This window comes from Arvicanthis niloticus, chromosome 17, assembly GCF_011762505.2.
Source record: "Arvicanthis niloticus isolate mArvNil1 chromosome 17, mArvNil1.pat.X, whole genome shotgun sequence".
Classification (NCBI taxonomy): Eukaryota; Metazoa; Chordata; class Mammalia; order Rodentia; family Muridae; genus Arvicanthis; species Arvicanthis niloticus.
Window position 1 is genome coordinate 18,193,541 of NC_047674.1, and position 14,795 is coordinate 18,208,335.

Here is a 14,795-nt window from a genome sequence, read left to right on the forward strand (position 1 = left end):
CCCCTAGAAACATCAGGGAAGAAGACAGAGCAGGAACAGCTGTTCCCAGGTATTTCTCATGTTTACCTTAGGTCTCTTCTCTTGCCCACTTCATCAGGTGGAATTGTCCAGGGCAGGCTTTGAGGGAGACATTCAAGAACTTCTGAAGGGAAATCAGAGAAGTCCACACCATATTCTGTCAGGATCCCTTCTGTTTCAGGCTCGATTTCACCAGCCTGCCCAAGACTCTTAGCCAGTTGCCTGTGGACAGAGCAGAAAGTAGACAATTAATTGTATTAGTGAACAAATAAAGTGTAGGCCTCTGTCTCTTTTCTAAAATAAGGTATTATGAAAATCCTCGTGAAGTCTATGACTATAGTACAATTGTACCTTCCAGAGACATTCTAACAGAGGAAGAAGGGCAAAAGGCAGAACTTCTTGAACTCCTGCAATTTTACTCATGGAGAAGTCAACATTGGTCCTCACATGCCCTTGTTTTTGACAGTCTGACTATATATCCAGAGTGCCCTCCAACTGGTAATTCTCCTGCCTCAGCCTCCCAAGTACTGGGATTCTAGGCAAGTGCCATCATGCTCAGCTGTGTGAAATGCCTGCATGGAGGTTTTTGGAAAACTCCTTTAGAAAAGTTTGACCAATGTAGCTTGCTGTTAAATTATGACAATTAAATGAAAGAAGAAAGCAGCCCAGCCTCTACATTAGGAGAGATATTAGGGGAAAAGACAGAGCCCAAGTATGAGCTCCTCCTGCAGAAGCCACAATAATGCAGCTCCACAGCCCACACACACCTGCTCACCAGTCCACCATCTAGCGACACCGTGTAGTACCCACAGTCAATATGCCAACCCTTAGGAATTATACACCTGATTAAATGCCTGTTTTCTTTTATAAGTTGCCTTGGTCATGGTGTTTTATCATAGCAATAGAAACCCTAACTGAGACAAAGGGAACAATCTAGAATCTAGGTAAGTAATAGGAAAGAAAAAATAAACAATAACTAATGGCTGGGAAGAAATACAAATACAAATCATAAAGAAAGAATAAAACAGATGACATCCTAGTTAGATTCATCAAGGAAAATAGAGAGGCAAGGGCACGGATTCTAAGTATCAGAGTAAGAGTGGGGACATTGTTAACACCCTACAGCATAAAAAGCATAGGGGAGGACAGAAGTCGGGGCCCCTGTGGTTGAATTAGAGAAAGGCTGGAAGAAGCTGAGGAGGGTGACCCCATAGGAAGACAGACCAGCAGACTCAACTAGCCAGACCCCTGAGACCTCTCAGACACTGAGCCAACAACCAGGCAGCATACACCAGGTGATATGAGGCCCCCCAACACATATACAGCAGAGGACTGCCTGGTCTGGCCTCAATGAGAGAAGATGTACCTAACCCTAGAGAGACTTGAGGCCCTGGGAGTGGAGAGGTCTGGTGGGGTGCGAGGGTGGAGGAGTTACATCCTTTTGGAGACAGGGAGGAGGAGAACAAGGAACTTTGGGAAGGCAAACCAGGAGGGGGTTAACACTGGACTGTAAAAAAAATATAAGTAGTAAAAAACAAAGCATAAAGGGGTAGCTAGTGATTTTTATCCAATAAATTGAACATCTTGGATGTAACAGGTAAATTTCTTGAAAGATACAAACCACCCAGGGTTCTTAAACAATAAATGAATATCTGACTATCCCTGTATTTATTAAGAAAATTTAACTGGCATTTTAAAATCTTCTCACAAAGAAAACTCAAAAGTCCAGGTTTTCTGATTGCGTCTACTAAATACATAAAACAGAATTCAGCTGTTATATTTTAAAAGTATCATAAACAGTTAAACATTTATCCTACATAAGAAAATCAATCACTATAATTCACCCTAGTAACAATCACAGAACATATACAATCATCTCAGTAAAGAAACATAATTTGACAACATTTTCACATTCATTTACAATAAAGGCACATGATCAATGGAAGAAGGTTCTTTGATTCCATTTAAAAAGTTCAAGAAAATCCTAGAGCTGGGCCTGAGGAGATGGCTCGGCCAGTAGAATGCTTGCAGTGTAGAAATAAGGACATCAGTTTGGAACCTAACATCTATGTTTAAAAGAAAGGAAGGAAAGAGGAAAAGAAGGAAGGAGTGAGGGAAAGAGGGAGGGAGAGAAGGAGAGAGGGGAAGAGGGAGGGAAGGGAAAAGGGAGGGAGTGAGGGAGGAAGGGAGGGAGGGAGGGAGGGAGGGAGGGAGGGAAGAAGGAAAAAAGGAAGGAAGGAAGGAAGAAAGGAAGGAAGGGAGGGAGGGAGGGAGGGAGGGAGGGAGGGAGGAAGGAAGGAAGGAAGGAAGGAAGGAAGGAAGGAAGGAAGGAAGGGCCAGCTATGGGTATATATGTGCTTCTGTAATCCCAGCACTGAGAAGTTGAAGTCAGGAGGCTCCTGGAGCTTGCTGGCCAGCTAGCCTTGTCAAGTTGTTGAGCTCCAGGTTCAGTGAGAAGCCACCTTAAAAATATAGTGGTTAGCAACAGAAAACACCAATGTCAGGCTTCCACATGCATACACATATGTGCACATATATGAACATGTACACATATATATCCTCCCCCATCCTAGAGCGGATACCAAACTTAACAGTAAAAGTCTAAATGCTTTCTTACAGGTCAGGAAAAAGATAACTTCATTAACACTATTCAACATTGTTTCAGAGTAGCCTAGTGAATGCTATAAAAGGTAAGCAAGGCATAAAATTAAAATAAGACTTCACACTGCATATAGTGGAATAAAATGAGTTCAGTTCCCACGACAGAAATGACCAGCCTCCTAGTGTATGTTTCCTGTAAGATCTCTCTGTGTGTATGAAAACAGAATACATCACACTGTATTTAAACTCCCAACCCAAGATTCCTAGTTCAGAGACAGTGCCCCAAAGACAAGAGAAGCTCTCAGTGCTCATGTACGGCAGTAAAAACACTCAGTGGTTGCATAGGTAGCAGCAGGGTTGTGTAAATGGTGTCTTGCAAGAGGAGAGGTGGGCTCTACTAGCATTGTGGCCACATAATCTTTACATAAAATGAAGGCTAGGCTTCTTGGCTCTAGGTAATTCTTGGCAGAATTACCTTTGCAGCACTCTCAGGGGGTCAAGCCTTCACTGTTTCTGCAATCCCTTCAGTGCTCTTCCAATAAATTCCTTTTCCTAAAAAGAGTTGCATTCTCTTGCTTGTAACCAGTTAAGGACATGGGTCCCAATAATTTTCAAAATGCTAAGCAATCTTTTGAAATGACTAACGTTTACTTGTACTCACCAGAATGAACTTCCCACTGAAGATTTCAGGGAGCTATCATCACAGCCTTGAAGCTAAAGGACATGAAAACCCAGCACTGGGATAGAATAAGGCTACTTAGAATGAACCTGTTGCTCAGGTTAAAAAGAATGTTATTCTAGTGATGAAAAGTAATAATCAGTCATTAAAAATTAGCTAGGATTTTGAAAACTAATGGGCTCTGCGTTATTCTCTAGTCATGTGGCCTATATATTAATCTCAGTCTCCTGAGGGTCTGTTTCTATAGTTTTCTTCTAACATCAAGGTCTCATTTTATGTATATGAGTGTTTTGTCTGCATAAAAGTCTATGCCCTGCTTATGTGCCTGATACTCACAAACATCAGAAGAGGACTCTGGATCCCCAAAACTAGACTTGCTAATGGTTGTGAACAGCCATGTGGACGCCAAGAACCAAGCCTGAGTCCTCTGGAAGAGCAGCGAGCACTCTTAACAACAGAGCCATCTCTCCAACCCTCTAATAAAAATGTCCTTAACTGTTTAAGTTCTTGGTTACAAGCACAAAAGACAAATTTGGTTGGAAAAGTTTAACAGTCTTGGAGAAAGAGAGAATGGATAGACAAAGAGTGGTAAGCCCAATCTCTGGACCTTGATGCCCGGCTAAGAATAGAATAAAAAGACTTCACTGAAGAGGGTATTGAATTTCTTACAGGGGGGAAAAACCCGTCAAAGTTGCTAAGTTTCATCATTGAATTTAGAGTCTTACTAAGTCCCTTAAGTAAAAATTTGGGGCACCACAGACAAAGACAAGGCATGTAGGAAGATGAAGGAGGAGCTCGTCATCCTCACTGCAGAGCTCCTACTGGCCCTTTACACACTCACAGTAGGTGGATGACTATAATAGCCCAATCCCTTTCAACATGTGGTCTCTGAAAAGGCAGAAGAGCAGAAATGTTCTAATGTCTCTGTAGTCTGCTTTGGCTGAGGAAAAAAGACTTAATAGGCAGTAGCTACAAGTTTAACCAATGGATAGGGACCTGAAAGGCCTGGTAACGAAGGGATCTAGACAAGGGATAAGTGAATAAAATAAGTCTGTTGAAATGATCCTGGCAGAGTGTGAGTGTTTATACTGTGTGGTGGTTAGTCTTTACTGTCAACTAGGCTGAATTTAGAATCATCAACAAAATACAGCCTATAGGTTTGTCTGAGTATGTTTCCAGCAATGTTAAGCTAAGGGGGAAAGCCGACCTACCCTGGATGTGGCGTGGCACCATCCATGAGCTCGGGTCCTGGACTTAATTAATAGAAAGGAGAGTGAGCTGAGTACTGCCATCCATCTGTGTTTCCTGACAGCAGATGCAATATGGCCAGCTGCCTCACACTCTGTTACCATGACGAGCTGCTTCCCCTTGAACTATGAGCCAAGAGAAACCTTTCTTCCTTAAGCTTCTTCTTGTAAAGTATTAGGTCACAGTGATGAGAAAAGGAACTAATGCATACTGCATAAGAGATCTTGGTCAAACAACTCAATGTGAAGGCTGCAAGAGGCTCCCTGAGAACAGTCACACCCATGCTTCCTCATAGGCTTTAAAAACACGGAGGACAGCAGCAGGAAATGAACGCCACAATAATAACTTCTCATTTGTTGACTATCCTCTTAGCACACCAGTGTGCCAACAGCCAGCCACAGCCAACTGTGACAGAGAACGAAGCTAGGAGGACATCTGACAGTTGATTATGTCTAATGAGGTCTTCATGACAGAGTGACCTTTCTCCATTAATCTGGAAACTCTAAGTCTGGGTTTGTGACTGCCATCTTCATTTGCTCTACCTACCATACCTGTAGAAATACCACAACATATACACTCAGAGTACTTTATAAGGAATTATATGACCAGATATTATCTCATGCAATATTATCTTTTTGAAAGAAGCAAATATTTTAAGAATTCACTGATTTGAAGGGTATAATCAGAAGACAGCCCTTACCAGACTGCAGTGTTAGCTTGCCAGAGACAGTGATGCCCTAATTTAGCATTCTAGGAATAAGATCTGAGAATCCAGGATGCAAGTCAAGAATGTCAGGCCGTTTTGTGTCACAATGGAGACCTACTTGTAGCTGGGAATGCAGTTTGGTGGTAGAACATTTATGAACATGCATAAGGTCTTCAGTTTGGTACCCAGAACTGGGTAAAAATACAACAAAACCTTAATTACAAAAATGCTATTCTTGTCCTTATGATACTTATTACTTTCATTTATTTTGGCTTTTTTCAAGTCATAAATGCATGCATGACTTAGATGTCAATGTAAAATCTAGGAACCACAAATAAAAGAAAACATATGGTACCTTTCTCTTGAGATTGGCTTAATATTACCTCCAGTGTGATGTTCTTTTATGACAATTCTAGGGATACAATAATTCTTTTTATTCTGAAATGGAGAGCAGAAGAACCCTGACTGACATAAACAGGCATCAAGTCCACTACTGACTTATTTACAATTCAAGGCATCTGAGTGATTCCTCACAAGTAAAAACAGTTTGAAAAATGTAAAGAGGTTGCATACATATGAGGCTGAGGCATAAAACTTGGCAGTGACTCCCCAGCCCCCTTTATGAGATAGGATGTTACTCTGTAGCCCAGGCTGACCTCAAACTCAAGACAGTATTTAAATGAGATTAAACAACTAACTATTTATTGGTCAGATCACTAAATAATTACTGGAATAAGTATAAATAATGAGGCACAGTGTAGTTTGAGAGAACAATGCCTACATGAAAAGAAGTATGTTTTTGTATGTGTGGGTCTTTTGGTAGAAGTGCCAGTACAGCAGATGTAGACCACAGTAAATACCCTGGTCTCATCCTGTAAAGCTGGGTGCTCTTCTCCAAGATACTTACGGCCATAAATGATAATCCTACACCTAATGTGGAAAAGTAAGAACCTGGACAAAGACATTTGCTAAGATTCAGCTTTGGAAGATCATTACAATAGTTCCCTGTCTATGGTTTAATTTTCCAAAGTCTTAGTTGGCCACAGTCACCCATGGTTAGGAATTACTAGATGGATACAAATCTAGAAATAATTCATAAATTTTAAGTCACATGCTATTCTGGGTAACAGATGTCCTGCCATCCTGCTAGGTCTCACACAGAGCATGCATTATTCTTTTTCTCAGCTTTTTACTTGGCACATTCAATCTATTCATTAGTCTCTTGTAGCCATCTTTGCTACCAGACCATCTTCTGGGGCAGTATGATGCTTGTGGTCACATACTTACTTTACTTAATGTCTACACGATGTAAGAGGAGTGGTTCTGGCAATGTTATTACCGTGCACCATTACTATTATTCCATTTGGTCAGTTGCTGTTGTTAATCTCTTACTGTGTCTAAGACATAAGTTAAACCTTAACATAAGCTCATACACATAGATAGACCTGGTGTGTGTTGGGTTCAGTACCGCCCATGGTTCAGACCTCTATCAGAAGCTGCGAATGAATCCTCTGCCAACAACTGACTTTTATATAAATGCTGTAGAACATTTAAACATAAAGCGTGTTCAATTAAAAAACCATACTGACTGTAAGCAAGGAAGGATTAAAGGAAAGTGCGGAAGAGTTAACATCCTCCAAGTAAATCATCTCAGGCTGACAGCCACGACCCACAAATGGACACACAGGTAAAACAACTGATGAACCTATCAGCCCTGGGAGTCTAGTGCTGTGAACAACAGCACAAGCAGACAACTCTCAAAGGCTTTCAGTTTGGGGGACTGCAGAAATTAGTAGAAGGGAACATTAGAACTACCAGAGAAACAAAGACCCTGCAGCAGCTTCTAGAGGGAAAGTGACACTACTTATAAACAAGAGGTCACAGAGATAAAACATCACTCAGTGAGGGCAGTAGGGGGAGGGGTGGGAAAAAGTAGGGCAATAAAACGGAAGCACAAGATTTCAGAAGAACCTAGAGAAAACTTGTGAATGGCAGATTGTGGTGGGTAACCTTGGCTGTCCATGTGGAGGGACGTACAATCACCATGGAAAGGAATCTCTGAGCCTGTCTGGCAGGGACTATTTAGATTAGGTTAACTCATGTGGGCAGCACCACTGGACAAGCTGGGGAAGAAAGTGTAATTAATAACATTTAGTATAATTTGAATTCACTGAGTAAAAGGGAAAAGGTAGATAAATACAAGCATTCGTGACTTTTGCTTCCTGATTGTGGACATAGTGTTATTTGCCACATCCTGCTCGCTCTGATCGATGGCATCCTTAAACCGTGAGCCAAAATTAGCCTGCTTTTGACAGTTTTTTCTTTTGCTTTGTTATCTCATTATGAAAATGAGGCAAATAACTAATACACAGATCAGATCAAAGAGATGTAACACTGACATAGCTGAAGGTAGGTTCTAGATGGGAGGACTAGAAACCATTTTCAAATATATTGGTAAGACAACACTCCAGAAATAAGAGGAAACTGAGATTTTTATGACAGGCTAGATTACATTTTAGGAAGAACACACATAAAAACGCCAGAGCAACATATTCTAGGAGAGTCATTCTATTTCAGAGTTACATTTTTTCAAATGCAAGATCTCTAGAGAACAAAGCTATCATAAACACCTCCGAAAAACCTAGTAGGTGAAAACAGAGGCTTTACTAAAAGATGGAGACAGTCCTCCACAGGGATGAGCAGCCTAGGTTAGTGGAGCATATATGTGGCAAAGACAGTGCGAAGGGAAAGATGGTAACAGTCAGCAAGTATGGTGATGGACCCTACCCCACAAACTGTCACTTAAGTCACATCAGTCACTGGAGCGTTACTAAAATTAAAGAGAAAAACATTTCTTTTTCCCATCTTGTGCTTTCTGTCCTGGCAATGAAATTCACAGGGTTATAAACTGGGGCCAAACAATCTTAATTTGCTCATGAAATTACAAGATGGCTTATAAAGACAAAATCATATTTTAGTTATGCCTTCCAAATGAAATCAACATCTCCAGGTTCCTATTAGTAGTAATTAACATTTATTTTACTAAGTTTGAAAGAACATTTCTCAAGTGCCTCATTTAAATAAATTTATTATGGATTTCCACTGGAGATATATTTGATAGCTTCACAGACTGAAGAGCTTACAGAAGATAAAAATCTAATGGGTCAGCATGGTGAAAGAGCTGTACTGAGGGGCCTTAGATGCCCCAGAAACGCTCCCCTCTATCTAAGAACTAAGATCTCATCTTCCCTAAATGGTAGAATCCCTAAGCTCAACCAGGAAACTGACTGGTAGACTGTGTATTTATCTTGCCAAAGTGTTTGTTTTGACATTTTAGTTTCAGTGTAAATTTCAGAACCATAAAAATAACTTTTCGTGTAGATGCATTGCCATTCAAATGGTATTGCTTTCTGTGTACTCTCCTGGAACTGCAGTTACAGGTGCCTGTGAGCTCGTGGAAGCCAGAAGGGAGTGTGATCCCCTGAAACTGAAGCTGATTATGAGTTTCCCTAGTATGGGCACTGGGAACTGAAGCTGGGCCATCTCTCTAGCCCACCATGATAACTTTCTGCAAATCTAAGTCTGTTTTTGTTTTAAATTCAGTTTATCCCCCCCCCCCAAAAAAGTACTAAAAGAGTAGAATTTAGATTTGCAATAATAGCAAACAAACACAGGGGTAGGTCCTGCCCAACCAGGAAGACACAGTGACTGAGAATATACATTGAACATTATTTTATTGTTCATTTTAGATTTTTAACCTTTAACTTAAAAATTAATTTACTATTATTATAAAATGCTTTTTACTGTAAGTTTCTTTGTCTATTGCAGCTGTCATCTCATCACATCTGTGCTTCCATTCTCTGAACCTAATGTCTGCATTTCTTCCATTGCCTTCAGACCCTGGCCAGGCTCCTTCCCTGCCATTACTACCTTAACTCCCTTTCCCCCTTTCCCACCCTTCTTCGCTTCATTGCTTAAATATTGGTAACTTGAGCCCGAGGAAAACTATAATCCAAGTTTCCCCCACCCAGTAAGCCTGTGCTGCCATCTCTGAGCTTTATAGGAGACATAAGTACAGTGTACAGTTATTTTTCTGACATAAGTTAACAAATGCTATAAATCACATAAATGAAATTAAACACAAAAGTTACATAAGTATCTCAATTTAAAAAGGTCTTTGCCAATCCCAATGCAGAAAAACATCCTTTGACAAAATCAACAATGCCATCATGAAGAAAGTCCTAGAGAGACTGGGACTAGAGGAAAACATACCTCATCATAAGAAAAGCTACATATGATAAACACATACCAACACCATGCTAAATAAAAAAAAACTCAGAGCAATCCCATATAATTAGGAATAAGACTGGACTGTCGCTGTCCTCCTTTTCAATACAGTGCTTGAAGCACTCTAGAGCAATAAGACAAGAGAAGGAAATTTAAAAATACACATAGGAAAAGAAGTGAGGCTATTCTTGTTTGTAGATGACATGATATTGAACATAAGTGATCTCCAAAATTCTACCAATGTTGATTTTACAAATTCTACAAAATTCTATAAATGTTAATCTAGAAATAATCAATACCAACTGATAATAATCAGTACTCTTTCTGTATACTAACAACAAAGTGAGAACAAAATCATGAAAACAGTCTCATTCACAATAGCCCCAATAAATAAAATATCTAGGAATAAGCCTAATCAAGGGCAAGAAAGATGTCTACAATGTAAATTTTTTAAATGTCTGAAGGAAAGGACTGTGGAAGACAGTAGAAGAAGGAAAGACAACCCTCTTCAATATTTATGGATTGGTACAATTATTATTGTCAAAAGGGCCATTCTAAAAAAAAAAAAAATCAACTTACAGAGTCAGTGTGATCCCAGCCAGTTACAGTCCCTATGACACTATTCACAGAAACTGCACTAAAATCACGTGGAATCACTAAGCAGCCTTGAGCCAACAGAGCAATGCTGGAGGGATTCCCACAGTAGATCTCAAGTTATGTTGCAGAGGTATAGTAATAAGACAAGCATGATGCTGGCACAGACATGGAGATCAAAAGCAAGATACAAGACCCAAGCACGAGGTGACATTACAGTCATCTCATAATTGATAGAGGCCAAAAATACAAACAAGAAATGATGGCATTTCTAACAAATGGCTGAGGAAACTGAATGTCCACAAGAAGGAAATAAGATCCCTATCTATCTATCTATCTATCTATCTATCTATCTATCTATCACCCTGCATAAAAATCAACTCTAAATGGATCAAAGACTTCAGTGTGAAACCTAAAATGCTTGGAACTGCCAGAAGAAAATCTAGGCAGTATACCACAAGACACAGGTGTGGGGAAGGACTTCCAGAACAGGGCTCCATTCACTTGGGAATTAAGGCCAACAGCTAACAAATGGGACCTCCCCAATAAAACTAAAAAGCTTCTGTACAGCAAAAGAAAGAAATAAGTAGAGACTAAGCCTACAGAGTGGGGGAGATCTTTGCCAATATCTTTATAATTGAGAATTAGTATCCAGGATATACAAAGAAATAAAAAAAAAAAAATGTCAAGAAAACAAACAACCAAATTAAAAATGGGCCATGGATCTGAATGAAGTTCTCAAAGAAGAAATAAAAATGGCTAAGAAATATGCTGGTAAGAATGTGGGCAAAAGAAAACCCCTTTTCACTGTTGGTGCACTGTAAACTAGTCCAGCCACCAAGAAATCAGTGAAGAAATCTCAGAAAGCTAAAAGAAGATACAGCATATGATCCAGCTAAAGCATCAGACAAACCCAAAGACAGAAGCAGTCTACAAATTCAATGACCAGTGCTCTACAAAAGTCTCAAGTACTAGAGGACTGCCACAAACTGCTCACAGTCACAGTGTCATTAAAATAAACTGCAACATGGGATATCCTGAAGCAGTCAAGAACAAGAGAAGAGGGCAATTTTTTGGAGCTGGTTCTTTCCTTCCACCTTTACATGGAGTCTGGAGGACTGAATTCAGATCACCAGGTCTGTGAGTGTCATATTGCCAGCCCCCAAATAATAAACATTCCTATGATAATCTCATTAGTTAAATAATATCTTATTAAATATAGAGCAAACCCTTAATAATGGATTACTGGGGTGAGATTTTAGAAAAAAATCATTGTCAATAGCATATATTTTAATAGTCAATACTTAATTGCATATATTTCAAAAATAAAAGTAAAACTATATCTGAATTTTGATATTGTAACGATAGCTGCAAAGAAGAAGCATTTACTCAGTAAATGTGTGGATTTATCACCACAAATCCCCACCACCACTAGAGATTCCCCATGAATACTGGATCCTAATATATAAGTAACATAGGCTGTGTAGTCAAGCTTCTTCCTGTTGGTGGGAAGAACTATGAGGGTATAAATACTCTCTATGGGAAGCATCAGATTGACTTCCCAAGTGATAAAGAAATGACAAAGTTATTAAGGAAAGGGACCAGCTACAGACAAAAGAGGCTATAACAGAGACAGTCCTTCCAATCAGCCTGTTTACTTAAAAGAGAATATGTTTAGATTTTGTATTTGTGTTGGTAAGACACTCCCAATATTAGTGTCCTTGGTAGCTTATCTTATTTTCTTTATTAAATATTCTTTGAATGCCAGCCTTAAAGCTCGTCTATGCTCAAGTCACACACTCTTGTATTTCACCATCCCACACCAATACATTGTAAAAAGAAGCATTAGAAACTGCAATAGAGGTAGTGGTTTTGGCAAAAGTTTTTTATGGAGATTTGAGAAAATTAAGATTGGGTTCATCAAAACCAATTTCTCAGAAGAAAAAAATTAAAATGCACAATAGATTTTTTTTTTTAAAGTTAACATTGTCTGGACTATAGTAGAACCCAGAGAATTCTTACAGCTGAAAAGTTCCAGGCGCTACATAATTGACCTTTTGACATTAAATGACCTAGTAAATTTGCAATGTGTGGTTCTTGGTGCTGAGGGCTACAAACTAGCAAGCCTTCAGACCTGGAACTGAGTTCCACAAGGATTGACTTGGCTTCTGACACTATTTTTCTATGTCTAAGAGGAAGCAGCACCGGCAGTGCCTGACTCTGGGCACCTTCTTCCTTGGCATGATGAGCCTGCAGAATTAGCCGCATCTACCTTAGAACACAGAGACTAGGGGGTTCAGAAGGGGCTCCACCATGGGCAGCAGCTCAGAATTGTCAATCCGGCAGAACTCCTATAATCTCTTCAGCCAGATTAGTATGTTGTTTGGATAGTGGGAGCACATACTTTGCCAGCAACTGTTTCTGTTTCCTGGAGGTGAGGGTGCCTCCATGCATGGAGGCATTCAGGGGCTCCTGTGGCTGTATTGGTGATGAGGCTCTCTGAGAAAGCAACCACTTGGAAGCCTGTATCAACACTATTCTCCTGCAGTCCCTTGACTTCTGCAAGATGCAGGGTTTTGTTTTGTTTTTCCAAAGTTGATCCTTTCAGGCCACCAGGTGGAGCCCAACAGTCACACAAAAAAAGAGCCCCCTCCTCAGCCTGATTTGCTCCATCCCCACCCCCCCACCCCCCTTATCAAGCAAGGTACAGTCACACATCAGAAAGGGACTTGTAAAATCTCACTGTTTCATATAACTCGGCCTCTCTCTTAGAAGACTTATTTAAATAAGAAATGTGCCCTTGGGAAAGTGAAATACTCAATTTGTGCAGGGACATGGTGGGGGCGGTTGTAATAATCTTACTAATTACTAATCTTGTAAACAATTCCTCTGTAGCATTAATCTCTGCCTTTTGCCTTATCTAAGGGCCTGGTCACCACTGCATTTTTCTGCTAATATTAAATAATTCACATAAAGTAATTTTAGCTACACCATCAATTTTTCTCTATTCCCTAAAGAAATTCAGTATCTTCCAAACCAAATAGAAGCCAGATGTGGTGACTCACGGCTTTGATTCCAGTACTCAGAAGACAGAAGCAGGTGGATCTCTTTGAGTTTGAGGACAGCTGGTCTACACAGCAAGTTCCAGGACAGCCAGTGCTATATGGTAAGACCCTGTCTCAACAAAACAAAACCTTAATAGAAGTATTTGCTTCCATCAGATGACTATCTGAGGACTGGCCCTTTAAAAAAAATACCCTAGTGAAATCTAGGAGATAAAGAGATTCAAGCAGACCCCACTCAACCGTCTCCACTACATATCAAGGTGATCAGAACCTCTCTTCTCTTGCTTCCACGTTGCTTAGCCAGTGGCTTCAGAGGTCTTTGCTACCCTCACTGAAATGAGTAATACTACAACCCCTTCTCTCCACCTCACACCAATAGCTTTCAGTTAAGCCCAGACAACCCCAAATCCAACCATAAGCCTCTCGTCTTTGCTGCACCTGAACTGACCTATTCATTTCCCCTCCGAGCCCCCAAAACGTGTTAACTAATCTAAGATATATGTCAGTTTGCTCTAGACAGTTCCTATCCTACATCCTCAACCTACAGTGTTGCCAAAAACCACTGTTTGTTCCTTATAGCAGCTACTGTGAAACTCTTCCATTTCCCCCAAGAGTTATCCTTACATTATTTGAAAAGAAATCACAACAAACCTAGGAGGAAGTGACCTTGCTATCTTTGGGCCCATGACATCGTAGAAGGGATGAGGCTGAGACAGTGATCTTTAGAGGTTTGGTAATAGGTTTTACAAAAGATCTGAGAAATACCAGCATGAATGTCACTCTGAGAGTTTCAGAAGGGAATGAAGATTTAAGAGAGCTGAGGAGTTCCTAAAACTGTAAAACTCATTACATAATTGCAAATCATTCCAAAGAGGAAGCCAATGCGACTCTTTGGTTATTCTGGACAAGAGTTCACTACTAAATATTAAAACTACTAAGTATGCTGTGATTTATGACAAAAAGCAGTGGTCCCTAAATGCCAGCAAGGGCTCACCAAGACTACCGTTTGAGTTTTGACAGAATTACAAGCCTAATAATTCACTAAAGGTAGTAGATATATTGTAGAGAGAAGTCGAGTGAGACTCTGTACAATTCCAACATCAAGACAGAATATAACCCTACAGACCACGGGTCTCCAAACTGTAAAGGCTTCTGAGCTTCCCTTAAAATGAGGTGCCAAAGTGTCACAGGGGATGCCAGAGAGGCAATTATACCACACGGGAGCCAAGACCAATGACTTCCTTCTGATCTTCCCAAAGCTACTGATGTCATATATTCTATAAACGTTCATACTCTTTTCAATCTTTTTGCTAAACGTTGGTATCTCCTAACACAGACCCCCTCCACCTGATGTGCACGTGTGGCATATGCTGTTACCAAGCACTGATCTTGATGTCATGGAACTTTGGGTCTCCTTATTTTCCATTCCAAACTTCCCCTCATTCTCTATGTCCTCGTCAACCTAGCTCCAGACCTAAGAGTCGCCTTCATTTCTACCTCGTCTTCTGACCAGCATTATACTAAGGGATTTTTGGTTAAAATGAACTCACAGCCAAGTAAAAAGCAATTGTAATCCAAACAGTATCTGAGCTACAGT

General features: G+C 40.2%; 1 protein-coding gene across 6 annotated transcripts in view; it reads right to left on the bottom strand.

Annotated features, from left to right (window-relative positions):
• Dis3l2 (DIS3 like 3'-5' exoribonuclease 2) overlaps positions 1-14,795 on the bottom strand; it is a 309,644-nt gene that overhangs the window by 148,962 nt on the left and 145,887 nt on the right. For all 6 annotated transcript variants that reach the window (XM_076914866.1, XM_076914868.1, XM_034521596.2 and 3 more), the window contains one exon: positions 67-240. In XM_076914866.1, the coding sequence (XP_076770981.1) occupies positions 67-240 (174 nt within the window). The remainder of the gene's footprint in view (positions 1-66; positions 241-14,795) is intronic.